At 43.1% G+C, this 12,934-nt stretch overlaps 1 protein-coding gene across 1 annotated transcript; it reads right to left on the minus strand.

Annotated features, from left to right (window-relative positions):
- Window positions 1-8,288: 8,288 nt before the first annotated feature.
- Window positions 8,289-8,639, minus strand: LOC121870122. Its single transcript, XM_042371893.1, has one exon. The coding sequence runs from the start codon at window positions 8,637-8,639 to the stop codon at window positions 8,289-8,291; it is 351 nt and encodes a 116-aa protein (XP_042227827.1).
- Window positions 8,640-12,934: the final 4,295 nt, after the last annotated feature.

Genomic DNA, 12,934 nt, shown 5'->3' on the forward strand with positions numbered 1-12,934 from the left:
CAGATCAGCCCCTCCAGGCCCCCCTGCAAAAAAAAAAAAAGCAATCTAGGGGCTTTTGTCGACCATGTGTGTTGGTAGGGTGAACGTGATGTCAGGTAGCAGGTGTGTGAGCGGGCTTCCACACCATTAAGATTCACCACTCTCTCTTTCTCTCTCACCCTTCCTTACTCTCTCTCTCCTTCTCCGTTTCCCTCTTTATACCCATCCCTTATACCCTCCTTCCCCTCATCCATCTCCCTCTCTCCCCCTTCTCCCTCTCCACATCCCTCTCCACCTCCCTCTCCACCTCCCCCTCTCCCTGTGTTATTTTTAGACAGTGTTGCCAGATAATGAATGGGATAGTCTCGCTTTTCATTAACATTTTGAGTTCCTCGTAGCGCTCGTTGTTATAGCTCTCAATTGAAGGGGCTCAGTTGATGGGGGTCAGGTGATGGGGCTCAGTTGTTGGGGCTCAATTGATGGAGCTCGGAGAGATTTTAGGGAAATTAACGGGAAATATCCAGTGATATTTTTTCGCGTTGAAGGTATTTTGGTCTCTCATATCTTCACACACTGTTAACGAAAATGATGGCACACATACGCACAGCGTCTCTCGTGAGAATGGTGGACGTACCAGATATATCCTACACTCCACGGGGTCCTGCACCGCGGGTTCTGTCTCCTAATGGGTCCACACCCACGGGTCCTGCAATGCATGGTTCTGTTCCTAATGGGTCCTACACTTAATGTGGGTCCTGCACCACAGTTCTGTCTCTACGGGTCCTACACCCACGGGGTCCCACACTCCACGTCCCGCACTGGTGGGTTCTGTTCCCAATGGGTCCCACACTTACTGCTCCGCACCTCAGCGGGTTCTGTTCCCACGGGTCCTACACCTATCGGGTCCTGCACCCCAGCGTCTCTGTTCCCACGGGTCCTACACCCACGGGTCCTGCACCGCGGGTTCTGTTCCTAATGGGTCCTACACCTAATGGGTCCTGCACGTAATGGGTTCTGTTCCTAATGGGTCCTACACTTAATGGGTCCTGCACGTTATGGGTTCTGTTCCTAATGGGTCCTACACTTAATGGGTCCTGCACGTAATGGGTTCTGTTCCTAATGGGTCCTACACTTAATGGGTCCTACACCTAATGGGTCCTACACCTAATGGGTCCTGCACGTAATGGGTTCTGTTCCTAATGGGTCCTACACTTAATGGGTCCTGCACCTCATGGGTTCTCTTGAGTTCTGGTTCTAATAGATTCTAGTGATAATTATACATCGATAGATAGAAAGATGATAGAAAAACATACAGATTGATAAATGTATAAAATTAAAGATAAAGACAAGAGAGAGAGAGAGAGAGAGAGAGAGAGAGAGAGAGAGAGAGAGAGAGAGAGAACAGTGGAAAAGATTATTCAAAACAGAGTGAATTAATGTGCATAATATTTGCATTCATGAATAATAAAACACCAGAGATTTTTTTATGAAGGAACTGTTACTCTAATCATTCACTTATTTATTTATTTATTTATTTGTTAAACATTCTATTGTTATTTACCCAGACGGACGGACAGACAGAGAGACAGACAGAGAGACAGACAGACAGACAGACAGACATCAACCTGGTTTCTGTGGCGAGGATGAAAGGAAAGTCAAAATCGGGTATGAAGTCAAAATCGGTGCGTCATCGTAAAAAATCGGCAAGTCAAGAACGATATACATAGTTAAAATCTGTATTCAGAATCGTTGTGTCGTAAAATTCCCTCACAATACTTTCTCTATTAATACTTTCACTCTTAATGCTTTCTTTATCAATACTTTCACTATCACTAATCTCAATACTTTCACCATCAGTACTTCCCCTCAGCTGGTCATTGTTATCTCTGTTATCAAGTAGCTTTCTGTCACAGGATGTCGGAGTTATCACTACTGTATACTCACCACTACCACCGTTTCCACTCATTTCCCTTCCCCTCCCTTCCAACCATCCCTTTCCATCACCGCCACCCTCCCCTTCCTCTCCCTTCCACCAATCCTTCTTCCGGCTGTCACCACCACCACGGACGCTAACTCAGCCCTCGGGAATAATTATCAACCCTTGTACGGACCCACGGACGCATTGATTTACGGACACACAGGCATAAGGACTCACACACGCACTGGCACATGGTTTCACGAACGCTTGGCCTCATGATTTAACGGACGAACGGATACATGATTTCACGGACAAACGGGCGCAAGGACGCATGAATTAACGGACGTACGGACGCATATATTCCTTGCACGCATTTATAAAGGAATAAATATTGTTATCTACGGTTCGGTGTTACAATAATATTCGTGTAAATACAGAAATACAAATCATGATACATACTGTACATTCAATCACGTTAATATATTCATTAGTTTTGATGTATATATGTGTTTTGTGGATATATTCTCAACAAGTGACCTTATAATCGTCATTTGGCGATTTCTAACAGATTTATACGTTGGTTTTGTGAAGAGACACGCACACACACACACACACACACACACACACACACACCTTACCAACTCTAATTTACCCTCTGTATAAATTTTTGTCTCACGTCGCAATTACTGCAATTCAACGTAGTAATGACTCGTGCCTAATTACTTGTTAATGAAGATAAAGGAAGAGTTTAGCACATTACATAACATTACAGTAATTAAGGATTTTTTAAAGCTAATGTGTAATTATTGAAGGTTTAATTACGCACACCTACACACACACACACACACCTGTTCTGGACACCTGGATTAATGTTGTTTCCATGATTTTTATGGGGATGAATGTATATTATGAATAACAATATCTATCTATCTATCTATCTATCTATCTATCTATCTATCTATCTATCTATCTATCTATCTATCTATCTATCTATCTATCTATCTATCTATCTATCTATCTATCTATTTATCCATCTATCGATCTGTCTGTCTGCCTGTCTGTCTGTTTATAACTCTCTTTCTCTATCTGTCTGTGTCTCTGTATGTATGTGATCTGGTGACCTTTGACCCCTTATGACTTACTAATGGTGTGCTGGCTTTTTATTAGAGTTCTTGAGTACGATGGCTTGGTGATTGGAGTACGATAATTTGATCCCTTGAGTATTGTTATTTTTTTTTAGTTATTTAGTTATTAATTGTAGTTATTTAGATAATTAGTTGTAGAGCTCAATGACGTCACAACAAACTTGACCTAATTAACATGAATAAAAAGTCCTATATAATTACACTTACAATTAACTCTTTTAAGTAACTCGACCGTAAAAGTACCTTTGGTTAATTATCCTTATTACCTGCTGTACACCTGAGCATGAAAGAGGCAATCAAGGCAGGATATAATGAGATGTGTCTTTGTGTGTAGTGTATATATTTATCCTGTGGTTAAAATCCTTCACCATTTGACCAGTGTAGAGACCTCACCTGGCAGGATATAGGTAGGGTAGGTATATTAACTCACCTGGCAGGATATAGGTAGGGTAGGTATATTAACTCACCGGGCAGGATATAGGTAGGGTAGGTATATTAACTCACCTGGCAGGATATAGGTAGGGTAGGTATATTAACTCACCTGCAGGATATAGGTAGGGTAGGTATATTAACTCACCTGCAGGATATAGGTAGGGTAGGTATATTAACTCACCTGCAGGATATAGGTAGGGTAGGTATATTAACTCACCTGGCAGGATATAGGTAGGGTAGGTATATTAACTCACCTGGCAGGATATAGGTAGGGTAGGTATATTAACTCACCTGCAGGATATAGGTAGTGTAGGTATATTAACTCACCTGGCAGGATATAGGTAGTAGGTATATTAACTCACCTGGCAGGAATAGGTAGTGTAGGTCTCACCTGGCAGGATATAGGTAGGGTAGGTATATTAACTCACCTGGCAGGATATAGGTAGGGTAGGTATATTAACTCACCGGGCAGGATATAGGTAGGGTAGGTATATTAACTCACCTGGCAGGATATAGGTAGGGTAGGTATATTAACTCACCTGCAGGATATAGGTAGGGTAGGTATATTAACTCACCTGCAGGATATAGGTAGGGTAGGTATATTAACTCACCTGCAGGATATAGGTAGGGTAGGTATATTAACTCACCTGGCAGGATATAGGTAGGGTAGGTATATTAACTCACCTGGCAGGATATAGGTAGGGTAGGTATATTAACTCACCTGCAGGATATAGGTAGTGTAGGTATATTAACTCACCTGGTGAATATAGGTAGTGTAGGGTATAGCTAACTCACCTGGCAGGAGACAGTAGGTAGGGTAGGTATATTAACTTACCTGGCAGTGACATAGGTGTGGTGTGGTGGTATATTAAACTCACCTGGCAGGATATAGGTAGTGTAGGCATATTAACTCACCTGGCAGGATATAGGTAGGTAGGTATATTAACTCACCTGGGCAGATATAGGTAGGGTGTGGGGTATTAACTCACCTGGCAGGATATAGGTAGTGTAGGTATATTAACTCACCTGGCAGGATATAGGTAGTGTAGGTATATTAACTCACCCGCAGGATATAGGTAGTGTAGGTATATTAACTCACCTGGCAGGATATAGGTAGTGTAGGTATATTAACTCACCTGGCAGGATATAGGTAGGGTAGGTATATTAACTCACCTGGCAGGATATAGGTAGTGTAGGTATATTAACTCACCTGCAGGATATAGGTAGTGTAGGTATATTAACTCACCTGGCAGGATATAGGTAGTGTAGGTATATTAACTCACCGGGCAGGATATAGGTAGTGTAGGTATATTAACTCACCTGGCAGGATATACAGTATATGTATTAGCTAAAAATAATCGTTAGTCAAATTCTTTATTTTGTCGTTTTTCCTAAGTGTAATATAAGAACATAAGTTAATAGTGATATTTCTTTCTCTCTTCTTTGTTTAGGTGAAATGAACTTTGACCTTCACGAAAGAGTGAATCATAACCTAACCTAAACTAACATAACATAACCTAACTCATCCACACACAGGTAGAACTGACCCTCTCAAGGTATCAGAGTAAATTGAGTCAAATACCTGAAATTAACCTGCGTGTTCAACCTTCATATATTCCTGAACACTGAAGCACACGTGAGGGTTTCTGAGAGCCCCTAATCCACAAAAGACTTCTTACCTGTAGCATTAGGCAGGTAATACACGCCTAATGGGATAATTTATACGTAACATGACAAGTACTACGAACTAATTGCATTATAATGAGGTTAAATATGGTACATCTTGTTAATTAGTTAAATATGTGTTGAGGCAGTTCAAAGGTTCACATCTGCTGAGAGTCTTTCCATGTACTAAGGGGAGGAGAGAAGGTAGGGAGGGAGAGAGACAGAAGGGAGGGACAGAGTCAAGGGAGATAAGGAGAGAAGGAAGGAAGAGAAACAGGAGAATAAACAATACACAGGGAAAGAGGGGAGAAAGAGAGAGGAGGGAGACAGGAGGATAGGGAGAGAAAGAAGGGAGAGAGAGGAGGGAGACAGGGAGAGAGAGGAGGGAGACAGGGAGAGGAGAAGGGAGGGAGAGATAAGCAAGACATACTCTGCCCAACCCGGAAACTAATTCAAAGTTGGTGAGGAGGGAGACAAGGGTGACCTGACCACACCCTCCAGGGAGCTTCACCTTACCCTCCCTCAGGCCCTAAGACTGACCACCCTTAAGACTGACCACCCCTAAGACGTACCCCTAATTGGCCACCCTAAGACAGCCACCCCTAAGACCCAATACCTAAGACTGAGCCACCCTCAAAAGAGCGACACCCCAGGCTGACCACCCTGGGCTGGCCACCCTCAAGTGGCCACCCCTAAGGCGACTACACCCTAAGACTGACCACCCTCAAGAGTGACCACCCCTAAGACTGACCACCCCTAAGTGTGTTCTAAACCCCCCCAAAAAAGTTTTAGGAATTTAAGTTCTGGTTCCTAAAACTCCTTAAAAATACTTAAAATGTACCAACCTAAAAACTGTCCCTTCCAAAGAACTTAAAATTTCAATATTTAAAAAAAAAATAAAAAATGAATAAATAAAATATAATAAAAAAATACTTATTGTCTTTCTCTCATATTAAAAAAAAGAAAAATTATATTCCTTTCGTGTTTGAACTGAGTATGCAAATTAGCTGGTTCCCACAACTTGATTATGCAGATTAGTATAACACTAACGCTAAAAGTATAGTGACAGGTGTGGTATAGTGACGGCATAGTTACAGGTATGGTATAATGACAGGTGTGGTATAGTGACGGCATAGTTACAGGTATGGCATAATGACAGGTGTGGTATAGTGACGGCATAGTTACAGGTGTGGTATAGTGACAGGTGTGGTATAGTGACAACATAGTTACAGGTGTGGTATAGTGACAGGTGTGGTATAGTGACAGGTGTGGTATAGTGACGGCATAGTTACAGGTATGGTATAATGACAGGTGTGGTATAGTGACGGCATAGTTACAGGTGTGGTATAATGACAAGTGTGGTATAGTGACGGCATAGTTACAGGTGTGGTATAATGACAGGTGTGGTATAGTGACGGCATAGTTACAGGTGTGGTATAGTGACAGGTGTGGTATAGTGACAGGGCATGGATGAGAGGGGTCGGGTGAGAATGAGATGAGAGGGAGGTATAAGAGGGGAGTGAAAGGGCAAAACTAAAAGGGAGTGGTAAGTATAAGAGATGAAAGGGATGCAGTGAGAGGAGTAAGAGAGAGGGAGAGGGCATTAAGAGGGGCTACTGAGAGGGAGAAGTGAGAGGGGTTTCATCTCTTTAACTCCCACTCTCATAAAGCACAATCACCTCTCCAATTTCCCTCTCATTTTCCTCCCATTCTTCCTCTTCTTCATTCATCTTCCTTCATTCCTCCTATTCTACTGTTTCCTTCCTCTATCTTCCTTCCTTCCTTCACCATCCTCTTCTATCAGGTATAATTAAGCTGTTCGTCTCCTGTGTTCCTCTTCCCCCTTTCCTATGTCCGCTTTCATCCTCTCTCCCCTCTCACCTCTCCCTCTCCCCCCTCTCACTTCGCCTTTCCTTCCCTCTTTATTACTGCCTCACCACCTGCTCCTGTGTGTGTGTGTGTGTGTGTGTGTGTGTGTGTTATGACGTCTTTCCAGTGTGACGTCATGATAGTGTGACGTCATAACACAGTGACGTCATAACACACTGTTCTCATAAGTGACGCCATAACACAGTGACGTCATAACACAGTGTTCTCATAACAGTGACGTCATAACAGCGTGGATTCATAACGCCATGACGTCATATCAGTATCAATGTGTGTATGATTGAACCTAAAAACCGGTCACATAAGGAGAGTACAGAGCATTACGGTATTACAATGTACACACAAATGTACTGTACTTACAAGCCCAGAGATACAAAATCATGTACTTGAGATACTCGAGGAAATTAATTAACGTTCTGTACCTGAGTCACACCTTATCTCTGCCGCCATCTTGTTATCGTTATCTCTATATCTCTCGGCGATAAGTTATCAGGCGACATTCCTCAGTATATTGTGTGACATAATTGACCTCTCTTTCTCTTGTCTCTCTCTCTCTCTATGTCTGTTTCTTTGTTTCTCTCTATCTTTCTGTCTGTCTGTCTGTCTGTCTGTCTGTCTGTCTGTCTGTCTGTCTCCACATCACGTCGCGAACAGACTCGTACCAAAACTTTGCAGTCCTGTACGTGTTCCTCTGTGTATGTATGTATGTATGTATGTATGTATGTATGTATGTATGTATGAACAAAAAATATAAAATATAAAACGAATATTTCAGTGGCTCTGTTCTGGGTATTCTTTTGACTATTTTCTGGGAACTAGGCACTGTACACACACACACACACACACACACACACACACACACACACACACACACACACACACACACACACACATACACACACACACACACACACACACACACACACACACACACACACACACACACACACACACACACACACACACACACACACACACACACACACACACACACACACACACACACACACACACACACACACACACACACACACACACACACACACACACACACACACGAATACTAAACAAGGAGTGTCAAGAAACTTTACCGAGTTGAGGGAGGAATCGAGTTACAGCTTGACATACATACATACATACATACATACATACATACATACATACATACATACATACATAGTCTTAGGGTCTTTAATTATCAATGTAAATAAGCTAGGGTGGTTAATCTTCAGGTGATCGTCCTTAGGTAGAGACAAGTGACTTCACTTTTCTCCTTCTGTTGGTCCATCTTCTCCCTTCTGTTGGTCCATCTTCTCCTTCCTGTTGGTCCATCTTCTCCCTTCTGTTGGTCCACCTTCTCCTCTGTTGGTCCATCTTCTCCTTCTGTTGGTCCACCTTCTCCCTGCTGTTGGTCCATCTTCTCCTTCCTGTTGGTCCATCTTCTCCTTCTGTTGGTCCATCTTCTCCTGCTGTTGGTCCACCTTCTCCTTCCTGTTGGTCCATCTTCTCCCTGCTGTTGGTCCATCTTCTCCTTCCCTGTTGGTCCATCTTCTCCTTCCTGTTGGTCCATCTTCTCCCTTCTGTTGGTCCACCTTCTCCTGCTGTTGGTCCATCTTCTCCTTCCTGTTGGTCCATCTTCTCCTTCCTGTTGGTCCATCTTCTCCTGCTGTTGGTCACCTTCTCCCTGCTGTTGGTCCATCTTCTCCTTCTGTTGGTCCACCTTCTCCCTGCTGTTGGTCCATCTTCTCCTTCCTGTTGGTCCATCTTCTCCTTCCTGTTGGTCCATCTTCTCCCTGCTGTTGGTCCATCTTCTCCCTTCCTGTTGGTCCATCTTCTCCCTTCTGTTGGTCCACCTTCTCCTTCTGTTGGTCCACCTTCTCCTGCTGTGGTCCATCTTCTCCTTCCTGTTGGTCCATCTTCTCCTTCCTGTTGGTCCATCTTCTCCTTCTGTTGGTCCACCTTCTCCCTTCTGTTGGTCCACCTTCTCCTTCCTGTTGGTCCATCTTCTCCTGCTGTTGGTCCACCTTCTCCTTCTGTTGGTCCACCTTCTCCTGCTGTTGGTCCATCTTCTCCTGCTGTTGGTCACCTTCTCCCTTTGGTCCATCTTCTCCCTGCTGTTGGTCCACCTTCTCCCTGCTGTTGGTCCATCTTCTCCTGCTGTTGGTCCACCTTCTCCCTTCTGTTGGTCCATCTTCTCCCTGCTGTTGGTCCACCTTCTCCCTGCTGTTGGTCCACCTTCTCCTTCTGTTGGTCCATCTTCTCCCTGTTGTTGGTCCATCTTCTCCCTTCTGTTGGTCCCACCTCCTCTGTTGGTCCATCTTCTCCTTCTGTTGGTCCATCTTCTCCCTGCTGTTGGTCCATCTTCTCCCTGCTGTTGGCTCAGCCTCGACCAACGCTCCATCTCAGTTTACGGGGTATTGAAGTCTGAGTTATATGTGGTGACTGGGGCCAGGATCTCTCTCTCTCTCTCTCTCTCTCTCTCTCTCTCTCTCTCTCTCTCTCTCTCTCTCTCTCTCTCTCTCTCTCTCTTCTTCAATGTTATTCATGTAGGGTAGTCAGTGGGAGAGAGAGAGAAGAGAGAGAGACTATCATACACACACAAGAGATGAAAGAGGGAAGGTAAACAGAGTATGATCGTCTCTATGAACCTTACCATCCACCTTTACTCCACCTCCTCCACCTTACTCCACCTCCTCCACGTTACTCCACCTCCTCCACGTTACTCCACCTCCTCCACGTTACTCCACCTCCTCCACGTTACTCCACCTCCTCCACCTTACTCCACTTCCTCCCCCCTCTCCACCCCTCCACCCTCCTCTCAGCTCCATAGTTAAAAAAGGCGACTTCTGGAAACGTCTTCCTTCCCTCTTCCCACCCCCTCCTCCCTACACCCCTATGTATGTATGTATGTATGTATGTATGTATGCATGTATGTATGTATGTATGTATGTATGAGGTCATTAATGGTGTTTAGTGAGGGAACATGTGTCAAGACTCCTCACAAGTAGACGGTATCGTTAAGCCTCTTAGGGGTGTTTTAAAGAGGCTCACCTTTCATGTTGCTAATTATTCTTCTTTTAGGAGACGCACTCGTAGTCTCTCTCTCTCTCTCATCTGTTTATAATGAGAAGCTCATTTTTGCTGTATTACCAGACTGTGGGATTTGAGAGTCTTTGATCATACATTCATACATTCATACATACATACATAAAATACATGCATACATACATACATAAAATAAACACACACACATACACACACACACACACACACTGTACCCTAATTTCTTCTCCTAATTGGTGTTGAGTGAACTTATTAAGGTAGACTCTTAAGTTAATTCTGAAGCCATTTTGGATGTAATTTTCTCACTATTTTCTTCAAGTGACCAGTTAAGGTGTGTGTGTGTGTGTGTCTGTCTGTCTGTCTGTATCTGTGTGTGTGTGTGTGTGTCTGTCTGTCTGTCTGTATGTATGTATAACTGTGTGTTTTGTGTGTGTGTGTGTGTGTCTGTCTGTCTGTCTGTATGTATGTCTGTCATCACCATAGATGGCCATTTCCCCGTCACACACACACACACAACACGGCCAGACCCTCATAAGAGACATGTGGGCGAGAGACACATATGAGACAGCCTCCCCCTCGAGGACACACGGACCAGAAACACATATGAGACACTTGGAGACCCATAAACCCGACACCATGATGTTGTGCAGGGAGAGAGAGAGAGAGAGAGAGAGAACACTTTATCTCCAGCGACCATAAGTTCTAATGGCTCCCGGTTACATTTGGGTGTCCAGTGCTCTCTACCCCTGTTTCGTCTCTTATCTCTCAGGACCAACTATTCTTTGATCGTCTCTGAGGTGCTTCAGTCATCCTGTCCCTTATCTCTCGTCCACATCTTTCATCAGTTCTATCCCTCTCCCCCCACTCTTTCTTTCTTTCTCTCCTTTCCCTCTTCTCATCCCTCTCCTTCCTTCCTTCTTCTCCTCTCTCTCCTCCATCCTCCTTCTTCTCTCTATCCTCCATCCTCCCCTTTCTCTTCTCTTCTCTTCTCTCTCTTCCTCCCCTCATATCTTCGTCGTGTTCACCTCTCATTCATTACCCTTCTGCCTCTCATCCATAATGTCCTCTTCCCTCCTACTTTGTCCCTGTCTCTCTCTCCCTCATACCATCTTGTCTTGCTTGCCTCATCATTCATTACCTTTCTCCCTCCCTCCCTCTCTCCAACCCTCTCTCTCCCCAACTTTCTTCCCAACTCCTCCTCTCTCTCAGCTTCCTCCCTCTCCCCTGTCCTCCCCCCTCTTCCCTCCTGGCACCTCCTTCCTCTTCGCCCTCTCTTTCGTCCTTTCTCATCATCCTCTCTCCCTGCTCCCTCCCTTCTCCTCCCCCCCACCCCACCTACCACTCTATCTCCTCACTCATCATCCATTATCACCATTCCTCCTCACCTCCTCCTTTCTCCTACCCTCTCTCTCCTCTCCCTACCTTCTCTCCCCACTCATAACAAAGCCTCGGGTAACAAATGAGTCTTATATATTCCTCCCAAGATAAACAAGAAAGTATTATAATTTACTTAACTAATATAAGAGAATGAAGATAAACTGACGACCTAAAGGGAATATAATAAATAAAATGGAGTAAATATGAATAAAGTGTGAAAATAAAGAGAAAACCAAAGAGGAAATTAGAGTAAATAGAAGAATAGTATAATGGTTGATGATTGGGTGTATGTAAGAAATGTAAATGAATAATTAAAGAATAAGTTACTATTTTTAAAGGCATTGAATCGTAAGATTCATAGGATTTAGACAAGTGATCGCTGGCCCTTCGTGCCCGGTGAAAGTTTGAGCGCTGCGGCTTGGTGAGCGACAGTGAATGAGGTGCGCTAAGTCCGTAGACTTGCATCGTTTTCCATCGTAAATAAAATTGTTAATTAATGCCTTCCTAAAGAAACCATCGACATGGGACCAGGTTTGTTCCACTCAACGAATTTTTGGGATTTTTCCACCAAGTTTGATGAAAAACGATTGTGCCGTTTCGGCTGCCCAGAACAGACACACAGACAGACAGACAGACAGACAGACAGACACACGTCTAGTCCTATAGTATATTAGATATTGAACTTAAACCTTATGATATTTACTAATTTAGAGTTGAGGAAATAATAGTTAAGGTTATTGATGTTAATTTAATTACACAGAAAAAAAATACAGGCACAGAGTGAACCATAACAATACTAATGATATTGACGGGTAGCTTAATTCACGTTAGTCCAATTAAAGCTACGTATTATTAAAATTTCCAATAATAAACTTAATTGAAATTGGATAGGAGTAATTGTGAGAATATTAATTAGTGCTGCTGTTACCTGTTTAGTATTTATTATCGTTATTATTTAAGCTGTTAATTATTTTACCCATAAGAACGTATCTGAAAATCAAAGTAAGCTAGGTTAGGTTAGGTTAGGTTGTATTAGCATTAGGTTTGGTTAGGTTGGCTTAGGTCAGAGTAGGTTAGGATAAGTTAGGTTAGGTTAGGTTAGGTTAGGTTAGGTTAGGATAAGTTAGGTTAGGTTATATTAGCACTAAGGTGTATAATCATCTGGTGAAATAAATTAAGGGAATAATCTAATAATCCGAATTACTCTCTATAATCCATTCAGGTGTAAAAGGTGTAATTGTACTTCTCCTTATCAACATAATTTCCACATCATTATCAAAAACCAATTCAACTCTTTTTCTTCTTAATTCCTCCTTCATCAACCCTTACCTACATTCCTCCTTTATCAATCACTACTTATAAGATTCCCTCTACTCTAACACTTCACTTCACCTTTATGACCTAATTAATCATCTACCTGCAATTAACCATAAAAATTAGAACAGTTTACCTGGTTCTTTAACACGTA

The sequence above is a fragment of the Homarus americanus genome, unplaced genomic scaffold (assembly GCF_018991925.1).
Source record: "Homarus americanus isolate GMGI-L3 unplaced genomic scaffold, GMGI_Hamer_2.0 scaffold25129, whole genome shotgun sequence".
NCBI lineage: Eukaryota > Metazoa > Arthropoda > Malacostraca > Decapoda > Nephropidae > Homarus > Homarus americanus.